A 27,638-nucleotide genomic window follows, 5' to 3' on the forward strand; every position below is an offset into this window, starting at 1 on the left:
TGAAGCCGAGGCGGTCCTAGTCTGTTTGGCGCCCTGGGAGAACTACATTTTCGGCACCTCCCCCTCCCTCTCTCCAATATCCAACCCCACTCCACAAAGTAATTGACCGGTGGGGTAAGGTGGGGTATGGTGGGGTAGGGTTGGGTACCTGCCCAAAGTTCCAGGGTTTCCCTTTAATCCTTTTGTGTGATCCTCTGTAGATCAGCCCGTGTTGTGCTAGAACGTACTCCTTCCTCTTTTCCTCACTCTTCATGTAGACTGCATCATCTGTTAGTTAGACACAACAGATTAAGTGTGAACCCCTTCACATTATTTCCATATAAAACTGTTAGAGAAAGCAATTTTGAAGCCGATAACAGTTTTTTTTAGGGAGACTAAGATTTATTAGTTTAAGTTTAAATCGTAGTAAATTTATCAAAGACAGTTTAATGAACTCACCAGGACACCAGGCATTGAAAAGCAGAGTAAACTGTCCTAAGCTTGTCTTCTGACCCAACTGGTCTAAAGTCAGAGTATAGATCCCGATGGGGGCTTTGGGAGAGGAACTGATGGACACAGTTACTGTTCTTCCAGAGGCATCAGTAGCAGCTGAAGCGCTCCACTCTGTGTCCGATGCCTGTGGACTGAAGGTAACTTTGGTGTCAGATTCTCTTCTTGGTAATGGACCTGCAGAAACACAGATATAAATAGGAGTATATGCTGATTAAATTGATATAAATCAATATAAAAAAACTGGGTGTAAGGCTGCAAGAGGGGAGTACCGGTTTCAACGTCGAACACGAAGTTTGTTTTGCCCACTTTGAACTCTTTGCTGCTAGATGACAGGTGTAAAACAATGCTGAAGGGCTGCCCCCTTCTGACAACCAAGCACTCCTGCCCAAAAAGATCAGTGTGGTGATTGCTGTGGTTGCCCTTAATATTCAGATCACAGCGCTCAATGTCTAATGCTGTTCCTATACAGAAGCAAAGAAATCTTGGTCACGCATCGTCATTCCTCACAGATCGTAAATCATTTCAATTCAACATTCTTCCTGAAGTTACATAACGTCCCTGGTCTGAAATATTTCTCAATCTCAATCTCACACTCAAGTGAGTTTGTGTGCAGAAACCTAAAGGATGTGCATCAGAAGTAAGAGCACAAAACAAACAAGCGCTATCACAATTAAAACAGAAATACTACCACCTTACCTTGGCTCATTTCTGCAGAGAAATTGTTGTTCAGCCTTTGAGGGAAAAGTTTTAGTAAATTTAATAAATTAAAGAGTCAGTAAAAAGTTTCGTAGGTTATGGATCCTTTTTATCATCATGAAAATGTTAAGAACTTCTCAATGCTATCTTCATTTTTGAGAATGATGAATGAAACTGATTTAAAATGGCAAATATTTAACTCTATGGTTGTACCCCCAAAGTCTTCATATCCCTGGTAGATTTTGATGTAGAACTATTTGTGTTGAACAAAGAAGATTATATCGGATATCGGATGACCCTCTCCCCCCAACCAAAAAAAAAAAAACAAAAACAAAAAAAAAACAGAACAGAACAGAAATTAACAATGTAAATGGGTTATCAATTTGGAAAAAAAACCTTATCTCTATTCATTAAATTCTGATAAACAACAGCATGTTAAAGTTTTTATACCCTTAATTGATAATTTTTTTGTGGCATGCATTGAATTAAACCCTTATAAAACTGATTGTCAACTTTTGCTCGTTTTCCCTTGTTATTTTTGGCAAATTATCTTTGATTTTGACAATGAATTAATTCAATCAAGCATTCATTTGCTTACTCACTTACTAAAAACATTTTTTTTCCCATTGCTACATTTTGCTTCGTTGCACAGTCTAAGCTGTCACATTTTCTGGTGCTTTTAGCAGTTTAATTCCCCCAGCTGATCAAAGCCCATCTCTCGTTCAGCAACCCCATGTTGGATTCAAACGAGTTTTAAATGTGAGCTCTGTCTGAACTAGTCTATGTGGGTTTGGATTTTTTTTTTTGGTGCAGGAAGAGGTGCCCTGCATCAGTCTTTACTTGTTTGTTACCTGTTGCCGTTAGCACGCTTCAGCTTCTGTAGTCCAATTTCTATCACGCACTAGCGCGTGCGTTCTCAATCGCAACAGACACACGTAATTAGTAAGTCACGCCATTGCTTGGATTTTACCGCACCAGTCCCTGAACTTCACATTTTAACGAAAAAAAAAAGCGCAATGCGACTTGGATGTAACGAGTAACGCGACGGTAGTTTTGTAGAAATGTAGTTAAGTAGAAATTACAGATACTTACTGTAACATGTAGTGGAGTAAAGGTCGAAAGTATCCATTATTAAATCTACTTAAAGTACATATGCACGAAAATTGTACTTCAGTTACTTCCCACCACTGATCATAGTCATGGAAACGACGTTAGCGTCAGCGAGCCCATAAAAACTCTCACGTTCTGAATTCTTTCCCTTCGAGACTTTGGAAGGAGATGCACGAAGAAGCCCAAGGAGGTTTGAGCTTGGTGAAGAAGTCTACTTTCCAAAACTTACCGAAGTAGCACTTCCTGAAGAAGCCTGCGGTAAATGATCTTTTGAAAGATGACTGCTGCCAGAGGAGCACCTGCAGAGTTATGAGCTGGAAGGTTAATACTGTTATTCTAATATTTTAATTTAATAAACAAAAACAAATTATTCCGGAGATATTAGTAATTACTAAATTATTTAGCTTATTTTGTGTTTATTTTTGTGTTTGTTTTAACCTGGCTATACGGTATAACATAAAAAAAAAAAAACTGTTAGCATTCTTTGCTCGCATAGATTTTTGGTATTTTCTCGACTGGAAATGTCAGTAATGTTAAGCTGCGGGTGTAGTCATTTTAAGAAATACACTTATTCTAGTTAATGACATTCACTTTTGTTGAATTTAGTGTCAAATTCTTGGAAATCTAGCTTGTCCTTGGTCCATTTTAAATGTGCTGATAAACAATGGTTTCCATGGAAACATTTAATAAAATAAATGATATTTAATATTTCTATATTAAAAAGAACCCTTTTGTTTCCTATACAGCTATTTTTCCAAGGTAGGGACCTTTAGACCTGTTAAAAAAAAGACAGCCAGGAAATCTAAAATGGGTGAAATGATTTGAAAATTAAGAACAAAGTAATTTGAATCTGTGAAGGTGGCTTGATGACTTTTGTGTCCAATTCTTGTAAATTTTGACCGGTACATACCTCCCCTTTCTGCTTTGGACTCACTCTGATGCTAAAAAAAATTAAAATCTTCCATGTTTAGTGAAAGTTTGTGGTCAAACCTAACGGGTCTTTTGACCCAGTTATATTTTCATCCTTGAACCCATTTTGATAAAAAGAAAAATAACCCCAGGTCATGATGCTGCCACTACCATCATTCATTTGTCATGATTTGTGGTTGATTGTAGTGAGAAAGAACGCTGAGACCCAGGTTGAAGAAGATGAAGGTTTAATGTAGAAAACAGCTCAACGGACCAGATGCAAGCAGCTCGGGGGAAAACAGACAGGCGACGTGACACTAGGGAGACTAACAAGAGACAAAGACAACAGGTGGACTTAAATACACAGGGAGGGTAATCAGGGAATGAGACACACCTGGGAAGCAATCAACAGGGAAGACAGGACAGGGACAGGAAACCTCAAAAATAACTACACAGAAAACACAGAACACAACATCATTAGCAGTATGATGTGCTTTTGATGTCTTTGCAGCCTAGTTTTTGGAGTCATGTACCAGCAGTCAGGTTTGGTTCACTGGGCTAAAATAAAGAAGTTTAATAAAGAGATAAATAAAGGGATCAGCTCCCATCTGGTATCACATTCTCATTTTATTGCAATCAAACATTTTAAACTCAGAGGGAAGAAACCTGACATTCAAACCAGACACTGCTTACAAAAGTTAAAAGAAATAAGGTAGTATAAAACTGAAAAAAAAAAGACATTCACATAAGTTATATAAAACACAAAGTATGAAAACGATGGTCTAATATGTCATAATTTGCACATGCACATTTTGTATGAACAGCAAAACAAAATCCAGACACTTTCAAGTGTACAACAGTAGGCTAATGTTTAAGACAATATGAAGAAAAAAAACCAAACACTTAACTAAATCCCAAAAATTAGGTGAAACTGATTTGATTTGTGGATCCCGGTGGGTTTTGACTGCTGTCTTGCAATTGTGCATTCTTCTGCAGAAGCTTGAGTTTCCTTCTTGAAGATCATGCATATATAGTCATCCCAGTCCTTTTGGATGCGTCTAAAATATAACACAACTCAAACACACAGGCTAGTGGTCTGTCCCATCAGAAGAAGACAAAAGACATTCACAACAATGTCGGAACAAGCATTAAATACTGAAAGGCACCACATTAACAAAACCTTCAAATTGAAATTGGAAAAAGTACAAACATTTACTGTGTATTTGGTAAATCTTTTTCTTACAAAAAAATTTGCCAAGCGGTTTCAATTTTTCCACAGTACCAATGTCCACATACTTAACTCCACTTAAGGTCAACCTCTTCTTTATGTCTTCACTCTGGACAGTGGGCCGATGTAAACACTGACCAAGCTAACCTTGGATAACAATGCTGGTCTTGGTGACGCCAACTTGTTTAATAAACTTGTTTGATCCCCGCAAATATAAACCTGCAAAAATTGTGCATGACAAGATCCCACACTGGTGGTATCTATAGTTTTGAGACACCAAAACCGATTCAATAAATAAATAAAAAAATACAGTCTTTTTGATAAGAAATAATGGCTGTGAAGCCCATAGAAATGTTTCCATGCATTCAATCCTTCTGTCTTCATAGAGTCTGCAGCAGGCATCAGCTATGTTATTGACTGCTCATCTGCAAAAAAAAAAAAATTACATTAATTACACCTCCCTTTCTTTTTTCTAAATGATAAAATAAATTAAAATGAAACCTTCCAAAGCCACAAGTCTCAATTATTATTACTCATTAATACATTTCTATTTACCATTTTATAAAATACACAAATGTTCTAAAAATATTGCTCTGTATAGAACATGGTTCACATCAGAGATACATCTGCTTGATGAGACATGACTGGTTGATGGCAAAAATATCTACCACCACTTGGTATCATTAGACTGCAAATCGTCCACTGAACCATGACTGGTAAATTCCTATTTAAAACATTGTAAACTTTAAATTTAAGTTGTTAAATGACCATTACCTTCAGTTTAGAAATAAGGGTCAAACTTCCGTTGATCTTCCCAGCTTCCCCTGCAGTGAAAAATACAGTTCAGTTTAATCAAAGATGAAAATAATACCATTATATAAGCACCTAAATTCTTGTTGATATGTTTTGTGGACAATGTCTACTACAGAACTTAGATTTTTTAATAAACAAATAGTATTTATTTAGCAAACCATGAATGCAAACATTCATAACTGTTCAAGGAAAACAAGTAGTTTCAGATATCTGGAGTTCAGAGCAATAGATGTAAATTATATTCAAGACAATGTTAAAATTTCACGACGTTGCTCAGTTCATCTTCAGTTTTACCTGAGGTTTAGCTAGATGTGGAGGTTTGGGGGGGACACCAGGCTTCTTTCTGGTAGCTGCAGGGGAGCTGTTTTTCCTGAGGCTGGGGGTCCGACAAAGAGTTGATTTCTGTTCTGACCTCTGGGACACCGATGAAGAGTCGTCCACTACTTCTCCGCTGATAGCAGACAGACAGCTGTGGTCTGGGCTGCTGTACAGATTCATACTTTCTCCAGACGAGTCAGTGCTCTCGACTGAAACAAAGACATGCACCAAACACAATATAATAATGTCTAAAACTATTAAATTCGACTTTACTTAAGTTGTGAATTTATAACTTCTTTCAAAAGATGTTAATCTAAACCTAAGCAATAAACTCACTCAGAGGACAGCGAGTTTTCCACTGATCACAGTCAGGATGAGGCTGGTGCTGAAGAAGATGATGGCTGTTGAGTTCGTTTTCAGTCAGAGCCTCAGGGGATGATCCAACTCCAGGGTTGGTGTTCCCAAGATAACCAGAAGGGGGCAGCGAACCCCGGCCAGAGGAGGAAGATGATTGGCTGACGGTGGTGGAGGCGGTGCTGCCAGAGCCAATGGAGTGCGGTCGGGGATAATCTAAGCCCCTGTGTGAACAACACGCCACAGGGACTAACGACACACAAATAAATGCAATCAATGAGAATATAACACGTTTTACATTATATATTTAGGTTTCTACTTGGTAAAATGATCAGACAACATGAGACAGATTTTCACTGACATGTTGCTGATACTCAGCTACATTCATACATGAATCCAGCCAGTTAATTAGACTACAAATTTCAAGCTTGATGTTCTCCTAATTAAGGCCATCTATTGGTCACATTTGGACTAATAATGCATGGCCTGTTAACAGGTTGGAGCCCTTTATCTATGCAGCTCCCTCAGAGTTACCTTGGGCCTCTTGTCTGGCTTTGTGATTATGCCTTTAGGTGAACAACTACATCTTGGTAGTTTTGTAGTTGTACCATACTCTTTCTACTTTTAAATCAAGTGGCTAGTGAGATGTTGGAAATTTGGGATATTGTTTTATAATTTAAATTGCTCCACAACTTTATTTTTGACCTGCCTGCTCTGTTCTAAATCAGATTTGTATTTGTACAAAACTCCTCCCAAAAACTATTTTCTATTTTACCGCCACTTTACAGCTTTGTGTTGGTCTGTCTTATGAAACTCCTATAAAGTACATGGATGTTTAGGCTTGCAATGTGTTAAAGGTTTTACAAGACACTGTCTTCTCACTTATTCTAATAAACAAATAATTTGTTCAACTCTGAACAAAAAACTAGCTTTGAAAATTTCACCAAGTCCTTGTGCTTTCACCAAATGTTTACTTCAATTTAGATAAATTGGTCTAAGATGTAATTTTATAACAATGATTTTGTAGTCTCATGTAAAAATGCATCAACTTTATGTCCCAAATAAAAATTTTTCAAATTAAACAAATATTACAAAATAACAGTATTAGCTATTAGATACACTGTAATGCTCTCAGATGTAATATGTGGAGGATCAGGATAATTAAAAATGTATAACACTCTGAATGGTACAAACTTCTTACTTCTCCCAGGCTGGATGCAGCTGACGGCTCGGTCACAAATCGCCGCGTCACTGGGTTGAATATCCATAAAAGGACTGCAACCCGTTCCCATAAACACTCTCTCTTGCAAACGCAGCTCTGGAACACAAACTACGTTCTCAGAATGAGCATTTTTTAAAAAAAGCAAACAAACCTCTAAATATATATTTCAATGTAATATTGTGACAAACACCTCTACTGTGAGCAGCTTGGTTCCACAGAATCCTCTCCAGGTCAGTGGTCCAGGCTTCCTTCACCTCAGTGCTTGAGGCCTTCAGAGTGTAAGTGTCCTCACTTTTCCTCCTGCGGAACCAGATCTCAAAGCACTGACCGCTCACGCCAGAGTTATGGGTCATTCCTATATCGTTTGTCTGGAAAACACACACGCACGCACGCACGCACGCACACACACACACACACGCGCACACACGCACGCACACACACACACACACACACAAACAGATAAATGATCCCTGTGCCAGCAGATCTTTGCCAGTGATAATCAAATGTAAGAAATATATGCAAAGTAAAGATTCTACTTGAAATGACAGAAACTAAAAGCTTTAGGAATGCTTAAAATAATAAAGTTTGTCATTTGCTCTGAGGTCATAAAACAGAATTATTTAGAAAAGACTTTTAGGCTTTCTTATGAAGCCGCATTGTCCCAATTTTACTGGTAAAGTGTGACAGTGATGTGCATTTTACTGCAAAATGCACAATATTATGTATGCAAACTTTAATACAAGTAGTCTGTGAACAGACTTCAGCAGCTGTTTGTTTTAAGCCAGTGGATAAATACCTTAAATGACTGTTTGTAGACATAAACATCATTTCCGATATCCGTCCTCTTGGTTTTGCTGAACAGAATCAAATGTTCAAAGAGGAAGACTCGCCGGACGCATTTCTTCTTCCGAAAGAAAACTGTGAACTCATCTTGGCGGATCAGTTCCCCCTGCTCCTTCAAGTTAACCTGACGAAGGAAAAAAAAGTTTCTGTTTATGTCGTCTAACGCTGGCAGTCAAAGCGCGAGCGCTCTGCTCTGCTAATATCTCACATCGCAATCCTGAATGGCGTCCATGGTGAGCAAGTCGTTGCCATGACGCATCTGAAATTGAATCAGGTCTGCAGCAGCCTGGATTTCACTCCTCTCTCTGTCTCTTTCCACGCAGGTCAGATCCGGTGCAGCCAGGCTGCACACGCCGTGTGTGCACACAGCGGTGTCCTTCTGTTTCGATCTGCAGGGTCCAACCAAAGCCAGCATGTCCTGCAGCAGCAGGCTGTACTTGCTGATCCTCTGGATGGGCCTCAGCAGGTAGGAAGACAGATCCATCAGGTCCCCGAGCTCCTGCTGCTTCTTCTGAAATCCCCCCAAGAAGAAGTGTTGTATCAAAACCTACTAACAACAGGCAGGAAATGCGTTAAACTGACCTTAAAGATGTCATGGCGGCGGTGAAGAATCAGCGCATCTGACTGAGGTTTATTCTTGCTGTATAAGGCGTACAGGCCAAAACTCTCACTCTGCAGGAAACCCAGGTTAGGATTATTGTCACAACAAATTTAAACAATCATACAAAAATCTCAAAACTGCACAGTGAGTGAGATAGTTTTTTTTTTTTTTTTTCCTTACGTGTCTGAGAAAGCAGCGGGCCACCATGGCCGGCTGCCTCTCGCAGGCCTCCAGCTCTGGGAGGAAATAGTGGCTGTGGAAGTCGTAAACCTTCTCCAGGTTGCCAAAGATGATCCCCCTCTTGCCTCTGAGATCCTGAGGAATGTCCAACCTGTCCATCAGGGGGAGGTAGTGAGTCAGGATGTAACCCAGAGAGCGCACATACTCCCTCTCGGTGAAAACCAGCTCCTCCATGACATGCTGCACCCTCCTGGCGACACAAAGGGGGATTTAAAACTCCATTACCTTCAGCCAGGTGTAAAGGGTGAAACACAGCATGCTTCAGAAGACATATAAGCGACTATTTTCTTGAGATTTTACGGTTTAGCTGAACTTTAAAAAATATCATGAAAAACTGTGTGTGAACGAGAAGATAGATAAATTATGCAACAATATTTATATCAGATGCATGTACAACCAATACTAGTGGAGATGTATATTTGCATACAGCAAGAAGATGAATTTTTTTCCTTTGCCAGTTAAATGAACTTGATATTATGGCTGTGTAATTTTATCTTTATTAATATATTTTTTCCTCAGAAAGTATTGATTTTTCATCCACAAGTATTGATACATTAAATCCTATTTTGAGTTTTATGTCAAATCCACAGGAATTAAATGACAGCTATACACATGACATTTTTACTCTATTTCACATGTACATTAAACATGACATGCAATGAAACAACCAGTTACAATTAATTAAATAATGAAATGAAATAGATAAACTGCATTATCTAATATAAGTGAATAAGACAAAAAAGGTCAATTTTCTGCATAACCAAACACACAAAGTCACACAATTAACATTTAAACAAAGCAAGTGTATAACAAAAACAACATTTATTACACCATAAGTTCAATTAATTCAATCCAAGTCTATGAAACAATCATATACAGAAACAAAATGTCACCAAAATCACTCTGTCCCTGTCAAATCTTTCAGAAGACCTTTAAATTGTATCAAATCGCACTGTTTGCTCAATATTGTGATATATATCGTATCGTGAGCAGAACACCATGTATTACTACAGCCCTGGTATCATTAATAATGTTTTTTTCTGATAAAATAAACTATGCCAATTCAGTTTAAAATCATGTTTTGATTCTGAGGATGCAGAACAGAAATTGTTCATATGGAACTTCCAAACAGATGCTTCCGTAATTGTTTTGTTAACTTTAAATTAATCAGTTAGAAGAATGTATTTTATAAGTGACACCATCTTATTGATTTACAGTCGTAGGCCTCACCAGCTAAGAGTGCTGATAAATAACACCAAAATAAATAAAAAAATTACAATTTTCTGCCTCTTTGATACATACAAAATATTAGTTGATCATCCTGCAAACTAATCAAATTTCTGGATACTTTGGAAGAGACAGTAAATCTTTCAACTTGAATCTTTAACCTGGAAGTGTTGGAGATTAAGCTTGATAAGATTGCTATTTCCTAAAAACATGGATTAAAATTCAACAATGAAAACACAAGGAGAGAGTACCTGAAGCTCCTCATTGTCAGCTTAGAGACGGAAAGGAGTTCATTAAACTTCAGCGAGTAAAGTAAGTAAGAATGAGAGGCAAGGAAAGTCATTGATAGTCAACTTACAGAGCACTGCTGGCATTCTCCTGTGGACCTGACAAACAAAATGCTCTCCCATATGTCTCCGGGGGCAGGCTGGAGTGTTTACAGCATTCGGCCCCCGCAGCGCCACCGTCGCTCACACAGGAGTTGTCCGAGCAGAAGCTCCCATGTCGGGAAATCTGGAACTTCTGCGCTTCCTGCAGGATGCGGCAAGACGGCTGACCGCGGTGGGAGCAGCACGGCGGCGACTGAGGCCCCTGCTCTTCAGGTGTGGAGCCAGCGGCTGCGGCACTGGCGGTGCACGAGTCCTGGCTCACCGACCTCACTCCGAGACCCCGTCTCCATGGAAACCACTGGCAGCCAACGGGGTGGGACTGAGATAAAGCGGCGGCATCCCTCTCGCTTCTGGCTCTGCTTGTGTGTCTCTTTCGTGCCTCCCTCTCTATTCTCCTGGCTGACCTATTTAAGAATGAAACAAACCAGCAAACGGGTGAGTTTTTACTTTTTACTGTTTCTACAGCCTCCTTTTCTTTTTGGGTCTACATCAAGGCCCTATGTCCTCATAGGGCAGGGTGTGGCAGAGTGTGTTGATAAAGCTACCCGTTAACAAACTGTTAAAAAAATGAAACAATTTTAAAGTCTTTTCACATTGATGTAATTCGATCCTAAATCAAGACTTACTCAATTTGACAGATATAATCATAATTAAGCACACAACTGTCATCTTCAAATTCAGAGACTCTAGAAGGCCACATAAGTAGCTACGGAGGGCCAGATTTGACCTTGAGTTTGACACCTGTGCTTACAGGATCTACTGAAATATTTCCCTTCAACCTCACCAGCTGGAGTTAGTACTGATTTAGGGACTAACTCCAAAGTCATGTAACTTCATTTAAAATGTTTGTGGAGGTTACGAAGAAAACCACAACAATGGATTGTTGGAATTAAGTTTAAATCACAATTTTTTTGTCACACGTTTCATTTTCAACGTATTTTATTGACAGATCAGCAGAAAGTAGTGCATAATTGTGAACTGAAAGGGAAAGGAAAATATTGCTTTTATTGTTTGTGTACATATAAAAATAATTGTAAAAATGTGGAGCGTATTTGGATTCAGATATTTTGAAGAACAAACTTCCGCTGCAAGTGGTTTTGGCCCATCACCAGCTTTGAACCACAAAAATTGAGGATGAACTGAACGGTTTACAGCTGTAGCTATTGTTTCATTAACACCTCTATGCATACTCAACTGTCTGCTGTGGACTTTGGTCTGCAGGATGCTGTTTGTTCTCTAACGAACACTAAGGCTTTCATAGAACAGACGAGTTTATACTGAGGTTTAGTAACAAAGCTGACATCTAAAGGCCTCTGCTTGCACTAAAGTTAAATAAAAACAGTTAAAGCTGTTGAAAATTATGTATCATTTTCTTCAGATTTCAGAATTATGCTCTACTTTGTATTAGTTAATTGCATATAATCCCAGTAAAAAGTATTGAGGACTTTGGTGTTAATGTTTCAGGGCTCTAAATGTGTCTTGAACTCAATTATTTGTGTTAATGGCAATAATAATTAAAGAAAAATAACCTTTTTTTTTTTTTTTTACCAAAATGATTTTGGCAAAAAAAAAAAAAAAAAATCTCATCAACCATTATTTTAGGAAAATGACAACATTATAAAAGCTTAAAAGTCAAAGTAGTGCCCAGCAGGAAGTTCATTACCTGTGAGACGACTGCTTTGACTCCTGGTTTGTCCCGGCGTCACTGCTGCCCTCCGGTATGACGGTAATGCTACTGCAGGCTGCTGCTGCTGCTGCTGCATTAGGGCTGCTGCCGTCCACAACTGGCCTCCTTTTACCCAAATCCTCTGCACTGGACAAGACGCCCTCCCACTGAGAACGCTGAGGCCCCGGGGTCGACTGCACCACCAACCTCTGTCCCCCCAGAGAGGCCGTCTGGATGTTGGTGCTCACCACATCCACAAAGTGACCCTCGCAGCTGCTGCTGGGATCTGTTGGCGGATGGCAAAGTTCCTCCAGCTCCTGCATCCTCTCCTGGAGCTGCTGCTGGGCCTCGTGAAATCTCAGCCAGGCAGCGTTCCAGACGTGCATCCCTCGAGATCCCTGCAGGGAGCCGGCGAGGGCCTTCACCTCGTGAAATTTCTCCGGGCTGAAGTGGAGGAACCTTTCCTGGAAAGACTGGAGAATCAGTCGGTCAGGAGAAGCCTGGACGTCGGAGTGGCAAAGAGATGTGGCGTTCAGGCCGGGGTCTTTGCTTTGCTTCTGCACCAGCCGAGTGTTTGTCTGACTGATCCATGAGGTGCTTTCAGGGGACTGGACTGTGAGATTTCTGGCTTCAGTAAGATTCAAATAATCAGTGCACTCGTTGGCAAGCTCCACAGCCTGTTTAAAACAACAACAAAAAACAGAATTTAATTATATATTCTACTCTAAATTTTACCCTAAATCACAGCAAAACACAAAGTCTTACAAATAATTTTTGGTCTAGTTTCTCCTGGAAATATCTCAGTACACTTAAAATAAGACAATGTTGTTTAAAAAAATTCCTATTTCTAGTAGTTGATTATTTCACTTATAACATGGGAAAAATGTCTTATTAGAAGTGAAATAATCTTCCATTGGAACTAAGGCTTTTTCCATCAGTATTAAGAAAATATTGACTTAAAACAAGCTCCTATATCTTGCTGAAAAGTTACTTGTAAGTTTGTTTTGTCCTATGTCAAGTGTACTGACTAGAGATGACCAAAAAAATAAATGCTTGGTAAGATTTTGTGCTTTTGCATTTTGCACTGGGCACTCAAGCATCCCCATCTCACCTGCTCACAAAAATCACATATGTTAACCATGATCTGCAGCTCTCGGCCACATGCCTCCGCCCTGCAGAGGAAGTCCTCCAGGTCCGATTGGAAAGTGCCGATGAGGGTCTTGAAGGTCCCCGTCTCTGGGTAGGAAAGCCCACTCTGCTGGAGTCTCTCTGCCTCTGACACCAAGGACATGGCGTGGTGCCTGCGGTCCTGGGGGACGAAGGAGGGAGGGAGAGGCTTCAGGGAGGCGCACAGACAGTAAAACACAAAGAGAAAGGCATGAGGGAGATTTCAACTCACGTTAGCTTCAATTAGGAAACCAGTGAAGCTGTTTAGGATCTGCTCCATTCTGTCTCCCGAGCCCTCGACTGATTCGACCTCCATTAGGTGGCGCTCTCCCTCTACAGTAAACCATTGCTGAATCTGCAGAGCAAAGTTGTTATTCAGATGAAAACATTTTGAAGCTTTCAGATTTGTTTGAATGTCTGTGATCTAACATGTTATAATCCTTGTACATGAAAAATGACGCAAGATGTAAAAACAGTTTATGACCAATTTAGTTAACTACAGCCTCTCAGTAGTTACTAGAAGAGAGAACTGTATAAATGACTAATTCTCCTTCTTGAGAATGTTATACACCAGTAACGCTGACAGAAGAATAAAAGAAATTCCCCACAGCATGATGGTACTGCCACCGCGCTCGACAGTTTGTAGCAGTGTTTTGGATTTAAAAGCCTCACCTTAATTCATCCAAACATTCTTGTCAATGTGACTAAATATCAAAAATTTTGTCCCGTTTTATTGTTTTAGAAGGCATTTATAATGCCCACCTGAACTGTAGTAAAAATGTAGTAAAAATGTAAGCGCTATACCTAACAATGTAAAAAAAAATCGGAACTAATTCTGCATTAAAAAAAAAATCAAATATCAAGTCAGTGCTATGACAGAATCAATATTAAAAAACGTTGTTTCTTGAATAATTATTCAAACCTTGAAAAAGCATCTCTAAACCTCGACAGTGACACGGGCTGCATGCCGTTCATAGGTGGATGCAACTTCCGTACAGCACTGTAAACATTACCAGAGTTCAGACATGCATGAAAATCAGAGATTACGAGAGAAGCATGACGGACCTGCATGAAGTGTCCCTCCATCTCCCTGAGCTGCAGCAGGTACTCCAGATGTTCCAGTGACGCATTCGTCCTCTGCACCAGGATGTGGGCCTGCTCCTCCACGTAGTTGTACAGACTAGTAACTGAGTCCACTGCATCACTTTAGAAAGAGAAGAGATAATCACAAGTTGTTGAAAGAACATTTCTGAACATTTACAGAGATAAACTCAAGATCTCAACTTCAGTTTGCCTTTATGACTCTGACTTGGAGGAAAAAAAAAATCTTGGTTGTCATGAATGTTCGCTTTCTGTAAGCGTTCAAAACGACAACATGACGATGGTTGGGTACCTAAGGTCCTCACAGTGAGGGTATTTCAAGTCGCTCTCCTTCCTCAGCCGAGCCAGGATGGCCCCGCCCTCCCGCTGCAGGCCGACCAATCGACTGTCCTCCAAGACGTCCCTCATCAGAGTCCTCTGGTCCATCATGCATTGCTGTACAGCCTGTTTGCCAGAGTGTTAACACTTTTACACGTAGAACAGTTATCTCAACCCGAGTTACAAAACTTGCCATAATGGCATCTTTGAGAGGAAAGGAATGGAGAGTAAAATTACCTGCACAGACTCGGTCATCTGCAGTTCCTCTAACTTACTGATGGCTCTCAGTAACAGGCTGGAAGCTTCGTGGAGATTGTTAACGAAAGGGAAAAGTCTCTGAAAATCAAAGATTTGGAGATGCATGAATGAATGATTACCTGTAATAGAGAGGATAATAGGGTTCCTGCACATTTTCACTGAGATATTCTAAACATACATTGAGTACAAAATATTAACTTTGATATTGTAGTTGGGTTTTGATTTTTTTGGTTTGTTTGTTGTCATCAGGAGTAACTTATATCTTCTCTTCTTCAAATTGTTAAACACATTGAGTTACCTATAAAGACCAGATTCAGTCTTTGCACAGTTTGGGTACTTTGATTTTCTTTTGTACAAATTAAAAATCTATATATTAGTAAGCAGCTGAGGTCCAGTTTAACTACAATTAAACTGGTGATTAAACAAGTAGTGTGTGCATTCAGTCCTCAAGTTAAAAACCAAAGTGCTGATGAGTAAAATGTTAAAACTGAAGGAAAGTGAGGTTTGGCAAGTCAAAGAAAAAACATAAATTTAAGTAAAAACCATTGCATTTACTAGAAAACATTAGATCTACGTTCTTTGAAGAAGAAAATAAGTTGGGAAAAGGAAACGTTTTCCCGCACACATTTGGTTTTTTACACACATATGAGCAAAGCATAAGTTCCCTACTTATAGGTAAAGTCAAGCAGAAAAACAAAATCAATCATATGATATTTAATTCCTACCTGATGAAGCTCCAACCAGTCACAGTAGCCATGAGCTGTGCCATCCAGACCGAAGCTCAGCTGATTCGCCTCCACCAGCTTGAGTAACGCTTTCATTGATGTCACCAAATCAGTCTGCATCAACATTAGACACATATGTCACTTCTTTTTACAATATCCCTCAAATCATATCCATTCTGTGATGTCCCTTGTGGCTTAAGGCTCAGAGACGATTGTGAACACACATCCTCAGCACAAAACGCAAATGCAGGGTGTTTGGATGAAATAACTCAACCTGGATGCCGGGACATCTTTCTGGCTGAGGGTTGTTGTCTTTGTCCACCAGCAGAGCCAAACTATTCACAGCATGAGGTGACCACTCCTGGAACAGGTTAACACAAGTTACAACCTTTTAACAATTTTGTTGAATTAAGCTGATAAAAAAAAATGCAAAGCAACATCAATAGTCAACCCGGTAAAATTCCTAAAATAAACTTTTTTTTTTTTTTTAAAGAATGTTTTGTGTTTAATAATTAGGTAATGGTTTGTGTTTGTAGTAGTTTGAATTTTTGTGTGACTTTTGCATAACCTGTTGTATTTTTACTCCAGGCTGTCGTACTGTGCCTAACATTACTTACCAGTCTTTAGATGCTAATAGTGGCCCTCCAGTCACATATTACATGTAAACAGTAATTAACCTGCAGCGTTCTCCAGAAATATACTTTGTGTGCTTCTTACATGAAGGGCCATCAGAGCCTTGTAGAAATGTGGTTGAGGATTTTTCTTCCTTGCGTCAAATATTAACGTCATTCCGGCTTCTCTGATTTCTTTTCTGCAAACAGGCACAAGCAAAAGTGCTTTTGGACTGATGTTGACATACATGGCATCCTGGTAAAACTTAGAATAGAGTCCAAAAATGATTCATACTCCTGGAAAATTTGATTCCAAAGTGTTATTATTTAACCAAGATGTTTGTTTCTAATAGGAAATAAGAGGCTTCTCTCAAAAGATAATAAAACAAAATTAAAAGAAATATCAGTTTTGACATTAAATAGCTTTCATCCGTTTTTATGTACGTTTTATTAAAAGCGTGCGTGTAGACAACTGACCACAGACCTGTTTATCGACACTGAAGCCACTGCAGACACTAAAACACTAAAAATGAGAAGTGAGTGTCTGCCACAAACCAGTTCCCATGTTGTTGATTTTTCAGGCTCCACCATCTGAGACGCTTCTTTCTCACCTGGTGATGGAGTAGAAATAGAGCAGCATCTGGAACAACTCGTGGCTTGTCACCGTTGACTCCCATCCCTGATCGTGTCCGTAGAGTTCAACGATCGCCCGGCCTGTCCTGTCTCTGCAGCCTGTAGTGGACGGAGGGAATCAGAAGTTGTTGAGTCAAATAATGTAGTCAGGCTTCATCTGAACCAGGTAACCAATCTCTAAAAAAACTGATAGATGTTTGGGTAAACTTTGGTAGACGGTATTTTATCATCTATGAGATAATTATGTTTACATGTGTAGGAATACATTTTTAGTGTTCACTTTGTAATGTGAACGTTTTTGGTCACCCTTTGCTTAGAGGTGTTGAACTATAACATGCACAAAGATTTATATCTGTGGTTAAAGCAGTAAGAATTTTTAAATGACCTGTGAGAGAGGCTAACCCAGAGTAAACTGGATGGGCTCTGGGGTCTGGTGATCCCAGAGGGAGGTGGTCCGGTCTGGGGCGACCAGACGCTTGCCGAGAGGTCCTTTTGGTCTCGGCGGAGGATGATGGAGTCATCTGGGATGGGTTCTCCGTTACATGGCTATTGATTCTCCTGGTGCCAAGCTGCTCTGCAACTGCAACACATTTCTTTTTCTTTAATTATTATTGCCTTTTAATGTGTGGTAAAAATGTTCCAAACTGTGATGATGAAAGCAAGAACAGTTCTTTACCTGGAAGAGGATTTTTCTTTCTGTTGATCTTAGGTGAAACCAGCCTGAAGGCTGTGCTGTTTTTACATTTCACCACATGCAGCTGAGGAATCTCTGCGCGAGGCTCAGAGGTTTCTTTTCTCCGGATGTTTTGGCCTTCGACAATGATCAGTTCACACTTTTCCGAGGTGTCCACCACCGCCGTGGAGAGAGATGAACATCTCCTGTCTGGGTGGGTGTCTCGTCTGTTTTGCGGCGCTGGGGTAGACTTAAAGTTTGGAGCCGTAGTCGTCGAAGTGGTTCTGGTTTGATGGCTTTCAAGATGGTTGAAAGGCATGCGGATCTCAGATGTTTCAGCTGAACTAAATTTCGATCTGCGCTGTTTATTTGAGTCGTCCGGGTACCTGAGACCATCAGCAGCTGACAGAACGTTTGTAGTCTGTGTCCTCATTTCTGACGTTGGATTCGTCGTGCTCACGTTGTGAAAGTTGCCAGAAGATTTGACAGAATGTACTCTGCCATCATTATAGGGCGTGACATTTACTTCTTTTGGTTTTCTGCATGGGATGCAGTTTATTTCTCCTGACTCTTTACAAATGTCCCCACCTAGTTGTGGAGGAGACTGATTACAGCTTCCAGGATCACATCTTGGGTCTTGAACATCTCTCCACAAATCCTCAGCTCTCAGTTTGTCGGCGCTCTGTGAGGTATCCGTGTCCTCCTCCACCATGGCTGGCATAGCCCCTCTGTTATTCTCAGCCCCAAAGGTGACAGGGTTCTGTATGGCGGCCTGGTATGAGTCTCTGTATCGACATCTCAGCTCTTGAGCTTTGGTGACTTTCCCACCCTGTCGTCTGGCCAAGCATGGGGTGCAGGGCTTCTCTGCAAAGCGCACAGTGCGGATACACTGAGGGGGGTCCAGGGAGTCAGAGGAAGGGTGCTCCTTCAGGGAATGGTCACGAACACATTGAGGTCCTGCGTCTCCAGACACGTCTTGTGCTTTTGTCTGAGAATTTACTTCCGACTGTGTGCTGAACGGTTGCGTGATTGGCTGAATTTGCCAATTTGGATGTTTTTGTGCTTTGGTGTGCACTTGCATGCTTTGTAGTTCTTCAGTCAATGACCGATCTTTATCGAAGAGCATTTTGGCCTGCAGTATATCAATGTAGTCCGCTGTTGCAACAGCTACTGGCTTATGTCTGCTCATTCTCTGTGCTTTAGAGTTTCCCTGTTTATCTTCCAATATATTTTCAGACGCTACAGCACCTTTATTCCCAACTTTGAAGTCAATTATATTGCCACCCGAGAGGTTGGGTTTTTCCGTTTTTGCGGCTGTGTTTTGATTTGTCCCAGTGAAGCGACTGTCCCATGTATGCGGGGACACCCAGCCTATTGGCTTATGTTCTGCTTCGCTTCCTTTAATTTTTACCAGCTGCGACAAAGACGAAGTTCTAGCATCTACCAGGCAAAGTGACACAGCGATGCCGTGCTTTGCAGGACATATCCTGGTTTCCACAGAGAAAGCTGCTGGGGAAGATGTTAAAACTGAGTTCTGACTAGTCGCAGGATCACGTTGCCCAGATTTCTTTGAAGAGGAAAGAGTGAAGGTATTATCAGACGAGGAAGTCTTGGACGAATCAGGAAGAGGTGGAGGAGGAGGCGGAGTTAAAGGTGAATTTGATGGAGCAGCAGAGGCCATGCTACTCCCAGCACAACGTGCCAGCTGCACAAAATCAGGCACAGCCACCCGTTCCCATGGCAACCTCACCACGCCTCGTTCAGTAGCGACAAGGCATTGTCTGAGCGGCAACCCCTGGCGGTCCTGGTTGATCTCGTCCAGCCAGCCAGAGCTGAAGATACAAGGATAGGACGTCTCAGGGACCGGGGTCTCCTCTACTACCTCCACGCCAAGCCCCTCCTCCTTCAGCAAGCTGCAGACCACGATGCGAGCTGATTGGTCACAGAATGGAGTCACCTGGAGGTAAAAGTCGCCTGGCTGAAGAAGGGAGGGGTCGATTGGAGCGAGGTGGACGACCACTTGGTCACGTAAACAAAGAGGCCAGCCCTCGCAGAGGAACAGCACATTGGAGTATCGGGCCTGAACGTGGACAGCATGATGACGTTATTACACATGTATGTAATTGACGTGATTCATATCCTGTTTTAGACAGTATGAGAGTCTCGGCGAATAACTTACGCATGCAGCCTGCTGCACAGTATCTAAAATGTGCTTGGCCGGTACCAGGAAGTCCAGAAAACAGCGCAGGGCGTCCCTCTGGTAGCGGCTGTCAATGATCTGGAAGAGCTGGTTGAGGAGGGTGGGGGCGGTGGCTTCATAGGGGGGATACAGCGCAGAGAGGAGGTGCTGGATCGATCCCTCCACAGAATCAAGGTTCTGAAAAGGAAAGTTTTAATGAGATTTGCTAAAAACATTTACTGTTTTTGCATTCAGCATATTATTTCATGTCAGCTGCTCAAACCTGGAAACTGATGATGAAACAGAAACAGCGGTGCAGCTACTCAATATTTTACTAACAAAAAGCTGATGAAGCACCAAGTTACCCTGTAGATATTCAAATGAACTATTTAAGTGAAGTTCTCCAGTTAATATTTTCTGATTTTCTGAAAGTATTTCGAGTTATCGATTTAATGACCATCCGGTAGATTGCCATAGAGTCAACAGCATAATGTAAACACTTTCAACAGTGGCGTAAAAAGTCATCGTTGTTATCACTTAAGTAAAATTGGATACATGTACATAAGAAAAATACAAATTCCTGTCTTTTTGCAAAAAATAATGCAGGAATTGTTTTATTTTTTAATGTCAATTTTAGACATTAGACAATAAAAGGGTATTTTATTGTCTAATTAAATCAAATTAATTTGTCCTAACAGAACTTATGCACATTACTATAATCAGCAGTCAGAAGGTGTTTACCTGGTTCACTGTTTTCCATTTTAATTTTATTCAAATACAACAATTCTTCTTTTTAGCTCAATTTAAAAACCCGTTTGTTTAGGATTGTCTGATTAAAAAGTGAGCATAGATTATTAATTCAAGCCGGGATTTCAAAATGTTATTAGTTCTCTTTGTTTCTTTTTGTTTTAATATGTTTTCTTTTTTTATCATGTAAAGCACTTTGAACTGCCTTGTTGCCAAAATGCCAATACATGATTTTGGCTAAGTTTCTGTTCTCACCCACCAATTTAATTACATTTGATCTATGAGGTCTCAGCAATATGTAGTGTTAAGCAGCAAACATACAGTTCATTAAATAATTTTGTTTCAGAGTAAACTAGAAATGCCTCATCATCAGAGATATGGCTTCATTCAAGTAATTCTCGTTCTTCTATGTGGAGGCAGACAGCCTGTGGACAAATATTCAAGTAAACGGTTTCACATTCCCTTTGACCTGAACTCATGTATTCCCCCCCGTGCCTCCCACCCCACATTTAGGTCCTGCTTTATTTAGCGCCACTAAGACCAGAGCAGTGGGTTTCAGAAGGAGAACCTGACTCCAGGAAACAGCATGTGAGAACGTTGATGTGTGGCCTGAAGATTGTTTTTCTACCCATGCAAACCTTGTAAGATTTAGTAAAATCAGACACAGTAATGGTAATGGGAACACCAGAGATGTTTCTTAAGCTAAATCTGTTGTCTAAGCTAACAAAATTAGTCAAATCCATATGTCAATCATGTCTAAGTTACATCTTCCCTGTAACCGGTTATGTTTGACATAGACCATCACAAAATAGTGTGTAGCAGCATCATTTTGGGTGTTTGTACAATTTAAAAAAATTCAAAAACTGTATTTCTTTTTCCTCACATCTATGCACTACAACCAAATTCAAATAAAATGCATTATCGGGGATGGAGTATTGCAAAATGTGAAAATATTCAATGGAGATGACAAGTCTTGCAAGACGCCGTCAGTCCCAACATTTCTTGAACTGGCGAGTCGCCTCTATAATCTTGTACCGTGACATTATCCTCCGAAACTCCTTGATTGTCCTCAGATCCCACAGCTCAGGGAACAACATGTCTGACGTAGAGCTTTGTGGTGGCTTCTGCCACACCCCGCTGGGGCAAACCTCAACAATCCTCATCAACATAACGTTAACAAGAAAGACAGGGACGGCAATTATGAGAATGATGGAAAGGGGACGACAACCGAAGGCTGGATGGTGACGGTTGTTGCTTGCAGCTCAGAAACACACAGCTTAGTGGAAGTAAATATAGATTACAGCTCATACATTTTTAATTAAACTGTTTCCACAGGACTAAAAACACTTCAGTCATCAATTCTGTCATTCCATTAGTGAAATGACTTGTCGGATAGATCTGGGTCAGCGGCGGCCCCAGGTGTAAACGATCTTTCGTTTGTTCAGAACCCCTGCTGGCCTCCAGGCCTCAAAAGACATAAAACCCCCAAAAGAAATATTGATTAATTTGTTTATTTGTTTCCCTCACAGTAAGAAGAAGCTAGCAAGCTTGAAAAATTTTATTGCACAAAATTATATCTAAAGTTGTGTTCACTGGATCCTTGGGAAGGCAACATTACACTTTGCTTCTTCAGAAACAGCCTGTATTGACCCACGAAGGGGAACCCAAACATTTTTCAGGCATTTCTGCACTTAAAACCAAAAGTTTATTTGTTTGTCCTGGCAGCACACTGCTGTTAATGCAGAACTACTTGGCTTCAAAAACACACAGATCCTTCCCAGTAAGTCACTGAAATAAATTACGACCCTCACATTGCTGTGGATAAGATGTCTCAGTGCTGCGGCCAAAGACAGTTTGAATATCTCTATCCAGTATCATTATGAAACAAAAATAGTCCCTGAGCATTTCTGATGTCAAGCCGGCTCCAGGCAGGGCAAGCAAATCTGGACTGAGAAAACCAGAAAGTTTGCATGCAGACTTGGACATTTCTAATGGAGATCTTGCATGTTTTCAATGCACACTTAATCTTTTTCAGTTTAATCATCATCATCTGGAACGTGACAGGAAATGTAGGGAGATGGATTCTTCTTATACATTCTGAATTATGAGAGAAATTTCCATTTTGTCTGTAACAGATCAAGCTCTGGCAGCATTCTTCTACAAAAATCTCAAGAAGCTATACCTGGCGGGCTGTCGCTATCGCAACACTAGTGGTGCTAACTGTGCTAGTCACTGCTAAAGACCTGTCAAGCAGCCCGACGACGTGAATCTGATCTTTTCTGCCTTCACAAAGGTCTGTAAATCAGGAGCCGAAACCGTTTGCTCTGCTGGGAGAAAGGACCGACTCACGTCACATCGCCACTTTAACAACAAAACAAATAACAGAAATCGGCAAAATTTGGATCTGTGCCTGTCTTTTTTTGATATATTACTAAATACATGAGAAAATGTGAGACACTATAAGAAACCACTGTTCTAACACTTGGATAAACTTTACATAAGCACAAGAAGAATCAATTTCCTGTGTTGATGTTTGCTGCTTTTCATCTGAGCTCACACTCACTGATTCCCCGCTGGATTACACAAACTGTTCACTGCTGCTGGGCAGAGAGGACAGGGAGAAATGCTGGCGACTTAAAGAAAGGAGCAAATCTTTTCCCGTTTCATTGTTGCATTACGCTCTTTAAACAGCATTATGTTTAGCTTTACAGGCTGAAAATAAGCATAATGTCCTCTGGTTTGAATGATGAATCTGCAAATATAGTTTGTTTTTCAAATAAACAACACTGTATGTTTTCAAACTGTTAATAACTTGACTAAATTGATCAACTAAAGTTGCCCCTCATCAGAATAAAGGACATGTCTAACATTACAAAAACAGATTGTTTAAAAAGCTAAATTAAACAAAGAGTGAAAGATTCAAAAGATCTTTCACTCTTTTGTATCAGATGACAATAAGGAAGTTTTTCCCCCCGCATTTTTCAACAATAACAAATAACAAATATCAATCTGAGCTGAAGCACCCGATCCTTGATTGTTGTTCACCCATATTGTTGGAAGAAAGAGATTTTCAATAAACAACAGACATGCGACAGAAATGACCATCTGTTTATGACCAGAGTGTTAAAATCTATCAGATAATAGGAAAATCCATCATATTCCTCTGTCAACAACAAAATAAAAAATCTCCATTTTAGATAACCAATGATGTAAACATGGCCATTTCTTTTGGCCGCTCTTCAAAATGAGAAAACAAAAAATTTTCCTTCCTTAGGATGTGAAAAAGCAAAAACAGAAAAACATGTAAATAGTTTCTCACACTTTATGCAATGTCCCTTAGGTTTGAACAGATGACTGTAAGGATGGACAAATGTATGACCACTAATCCTGCATTTTTTTTTAAGAGGCCATTGGAAATGAACATTGAGTAAAAGTCATAGACGCGTTATAAATAGTTGATGTCAGTAGTTTAGCTAACAAACAAGCACACTGCTTCAACATCTTCAACACATGCTTTTCTCTTCAGAATGGAGGATTTCAGTCTGCTGATCTGTTGCATCATTCACAGAAAATGACACATTTATGGATGACAACAAATGTGATATTAAGGTGAAATTCAATTGTGCAGTAAACAGATTAGCTGCCACCCTAAAAATGAGTGAAAACAAGCCGATGAACAGAGCACACGAAGCCTTGTGGCAACCGTAATGTGGAATTTTCTGCGAAACATTCACAAAATGAATCAGTTTCCTTATCAGTTCATTTTAATCAGAGCTACAGTACGAGATCAAAAGACATAAGTCATTTGGGATTCATTTAGTTTGCTATTTAGAAACACACAGCAGACAGAGATTACTCTGTAAAGCTCAAATTCCAGTCTTTTTCTGAATGAATCAACTTAGTTGGTAAAACACTGAGCTCTTCAGCTATAAACTATATGTTTGAAGAAAACGGCAACAAAAAAAGGTCAAAAATCCTCATTTTCTCTCTGTTTATTTCTCTTCAGTCTTACTGTATATTATCCCTCTGTGCCTCAACACACCTGATGTCACCTCCTCTCAAGCTCAAGCCAAATTACACTGGCGTAAGCCATAAATCCTCCGTACAAAACCACAGAGGCTGCGCGATGGCCAGACGGTATATTTAGCAGCTTCAGTGGGATAAGGAGACCAGAGCTCACCGGAGACAAACACCAATCATGACGGTCTCGATCAGCAGAGCGATTTGAAAATGGCCGTAAAGTAGCAGTCGGCGGTTCAGTCTGGGTCATCGAAAACACGTGAGGGAATTGTGAATGAGCTGAGCCGTCTATAAAAATCACCATGAGCGCGGCTGACGTACGTACGCTGTGTCCATGTGAGGGATGTTATTATATCAAAGTGTGGCTTAGCTTTCACTGACATGCTCGTCTCATCTGTAATTAGGCCTCAGCTGTGCTTAATGTAACTGTAACCTACAGATTTCATGACAAGCAACGGAAAGTGACCACTTCGATACGAGCAAACATCAAAACACTGAATCATACATTTGTTGCCATTTCTTTGATTTTTTAAAAATATATCTTTCAGACCCCTTGAACTTTTTTTTTTACATTTTGTCACTTAAAAACAAATATATTTTACGTGACAGTCCAAAAAAAAGTCACACATAACAAGTGAAGAAAATAATACATGATTTTCTTATTCTTTCACACATTAAAAAAGCTTGGTGAACATTCCTTTACTATGATACCTTAAAGTACGGAGCCATTTTAATGGAGAACAGAGCCGACCACTGTGTAATTGAATCTCAATATAAACCCGTTTCTGTGAAGGTTTGTGAGAAAACATCAGTGAACTAACAGCACCATGAAGACCAAGCATCACAGCAGACAAGTCAGTGATGAGGACATGGAGACGTTTATGGGTTATATTGTAAAACAAATAACCAACATCTCGCACAACAATGCAGAGATTGTCCATAAGCGGAAAGAAAATGTCCCGATATAAAGACAAAATCTGGAAAAGAAGATGAATCAATCAGAGAAGTAGCCAAGAGATATATCCACAACTCACAGGAGAGAATTAGAGACAGGGCAAATATTTGCTAAGCACATCTCAAATCTGACTCTTGTGGAAGGAAAGTGGAAAAGAAAATGATCAAAATGTCCGATTTCTAGTTTTCCAGAGGATGCTCTGGTCAAATGAGAAACAAATTAAACTTTTTACATGCAAAACACTAAGCAAAGGAAAACACTTAGCTCTGCCCTGATCTCTATTATGACACACTGATGTTACAGCATCATGGTTGCTGGAAAACAGTTATTTTGTACTAATTACCATGTGCTGTCTGAACAAATAAATGTAAGTAATTAAGCCCTTGAAGAAAACACAGTTGAATGGCCCAGTCAAAGTCCAAAATTAAATCCAATGTTAAGTCAGAGGCAAAATCTTAATTTGAGTCTGATTGAGACTGAGCTATTATGAAAACAGATTTCAGATTTTATCTTGTAAAACATGTGAAAACAATGTATGATAATATAAAACTCCAATAAAACATGTTGATGTTTTTGACTATATGGTTACAAAAATGAAAAATAAATAAATAAATAAAATAAAATTATACTGAAGGAGATGAAAACTTTTGCAAGGCATTGTATATGAAGGTAATGATGGTAATCCAAGTAAAGGGGAGATGATGATTTGTAGGTTTACTAGCAGAAATTTGGATCAGACTTTTGTGTATTTTTTCCATCGAATCACTGAGACAGGACAAGTTGTCTTTCTGCAGAGGGAAAAGGAGACGCTTTGTACAACTTAGTCAACATGGGAACGAACACCCAGACATGGAGGCCACTCAGAAAGCAGGAATAACGGAGCTAATGGACCCCTGGTTTCGACGACACGGAAAACTTATACAGGAAGCAGGATGGGAAAACTCACAAAGACTCCTGCCAAGTCAAACCCACGGGAGAGCTGGGCGGGTAATTTAAAATTCAACTCCCTTCATTACATCCCAGCAGCCTGTCGGCGGCAAACACATTCAGCTTTATGCACAAAACGAGGCACACCCTCTCTGACGTCGAATGAAAAATACGCTCGTCTGAGACTTTTCCTGAAACGGACAAAATCAAACAGACATTTCCTCCAGGCTTAAAATCTAAATCCACATTTCAGACAGCCACCCATACTTTGAAAAAATAAACTTTCTGCTTGTATTTGCATGAGTCACATCTTGTAGGGCCAGGAGCAGGAAGGAGGCACAGGGGATGGATTGTAAAAACCTGGACTAATGCTCGGTAACCTGAGAGCTTCACCTTGAGTCAGGCTGCTCGGGCAGAGCAGCAGCAGTGAGTGTTAGCTATGGCAGAAATGTGGTCAGAGTACACGGATGTTAAAGCATAAAGAGCTTCTTGTCAGGACGCACTAAACAAATCCCTCTGTGGTACTAATGTTTGGAGACGTGGTGTTAGAACATCACGCTTCTGATGCCAAACTTCACCTGTCAGCAGTTTAGGATGTAGAAAACACCATGTTTGTTCAGGCGTGAGAGAAAGCATTAACTTAAATGTAACAGTATAACATTTCTTCCTACATATATGTCAACTATAGTGTTTTGATTAAGAAATAACGCATCTGTAGCAGCTGAAGATTATAAACATGTAAAAGGTCTTCAGGAGATAAAAGCGGAGCTGTGAAATAAACTCAAGATGCAAATTCATTATACTCTTAAAAGTAGCTGCTTCAGTTAATCTGTAAAAGAAAACATAAAAGAGAGAAAAGAGCAGGATGAAAGTAATCTCACACTGAAGAACAGTGACATTACCATCTTCCCTGCTGCTCGCTGGCTTCCCCGCTCATGACACCGGCTGCTTTTTCAGATATAATCCAGAAGGAGTGAAAATCCTGCGCGGAGCTCAGAGGCAGCTGAACCCAAATGAAATCCATTCTGCTTGGACACGCGTCCAAGGCTGAGTCACGGTGGGCTGATGAGCAATCGGCGAGTCTTCAGCCGGTCCACAATGACTCTGTGTGTCTGCCTCCCTCTCTCCCCCCTGTGCGCTCCGATTCTCTGATTGCTCTTTGCTTTCTGGTTTTCTGTCTCTCTGTGGTTGTTTCCTTCTCACAGCCCCTCAAGTG

The 27,638-nt window shown here is 40.2% G+C and overlaps 2 protein-coding genes across 4 annotated transcripts in view; both read right to left on the reverse strand.

Annotated features, from left to right (window-relative positions):
- LOC103467280 (protein-glutamine gamma-glutamyltransferase 2-like) overlaps positions 1 to 2,317 on the reverse strand; it is a 9,070-nt gene extending 6,753 nt beyond the window's left edge. Inside the window, exons 1-4 of the mRNA XM_008413519.1 lie at positions 2,281 to 2,317; positions 762 to 953; positions 439 to 666; positions 149 to 267 (exon numbers count right to left, since the gene is read on the reverse strand). Coding sequence (XP_008411741.1) covers positions 149 to 267; positions 439 to 666; positions 762 to 953; positions 2,281 to 2,317 — 576 coding nt within the window. The remainder of the gene's footprint in view (positions 1 to 148; positions 268 to 438; positions 667 to 761; positions 954 to 2,280) is intronic.
- Positions 2,318 to 3,814: 1,497 nt separating this feature from the next.
- On the reverse strand, positions 3,815 to 27,638 carry LOC103467253 (uncharacterized). 3 transcript variants are annotated; one of them, XM_008413466.2, is made up of 25 exons: positions 27,325 to 27,637; positions 19,774 to 19,971; positions 17,598 to 19,674; positions 17,307 to 17,501; positions 16,900 to 17,020; positions 16,395 to 16,488; positions 15,952 to 16,038; positions 15,678 to 15,791; positions 14,932 to 15,030; positions 14,669 to 14,820; positions 14,341 to 14,479; positions 13,508 to 13,630; positions 13,220 to 13,417; positions 12,106 to 12,785; positions 10,412 to 10,846; positions 8,767 to 9,016; positions 8,568 to 8,657; positions 8,194 to 8,496; positions 7,939 to 8,109; positions 7,333 to 7,510; positions 7,122 to 7,250; positions 5,903 to 6,169; positions 5,543 to 5,775; positions 5,210 to 5,259; positions 3,815 to 4,860 (listed from the first exon to the last, which is right to left on the reverse strand). In XM_008413466.2, exons 1-24 carry the CDS (start codon positions 27,325 to 27,327, stop codon positions 5,230 to 5,232), a joined length of 6,366 nt encoding a protein of 2,121 aa, XP_008411688.1. In that variant the 5' UTR covers positions 27,328 to 27,637; the 3' UTR covers positions 3,815 to 4,860; positions 5,210 to 5,229. The 3 variants fall into 3 exon arrangements, with proteins under 3 accessions (XP_008411688.1, XP_008411689.1, XP_008411690.1); XM_008413467.1 differs by having other exon boundaries at positions 7,122 to 7,238; positions 27,325 to 27,636; XM_008413468.2 differs by lacking the exons at positions 3,815 to 4,860; positions 5,210 to 5,259; positions 5,543 to 5,775 and having other exon boundaries at positions 6,051 to 6,144; positions 27,325 to 27,638.

Source organism: Poecilia reticulata, linkage group LG7 (genome assembly GCF_000633615.1).
Source record: "Poecilia reticulata strain Guanapo linkage group LG7, Guppy_female_1.0+MT, whole genome shotgun sequence".
Taxonomy (NCBI): Eukaryota; Metazoa; Chordata; class Actinopteri; order Cyprinodontiformes; family Poeciliidae; genus Poecilia; species Poecilia reticulata.

Bases quoted from the DNA above. Each gene is read 5' to 3' on its own strand.
- LOC103467253 (XM_008413466.2), bottom strand. The intron at 8,658-8,766 runs GTAAGGAAAAAA...GGTTTCCTGCAG, and splicing joins CCCGCTGCTTTCTCAGACAC to AGTGAGAGTTTTGGCCTGTA. The intron at 8,110-8,193 runs GTGAGATATTAG...TTCCTTCGTCAG, and splicing joins ACGCCATTCAGGATTGCGAT to GTTAACTTGAAGGAGCAGGG.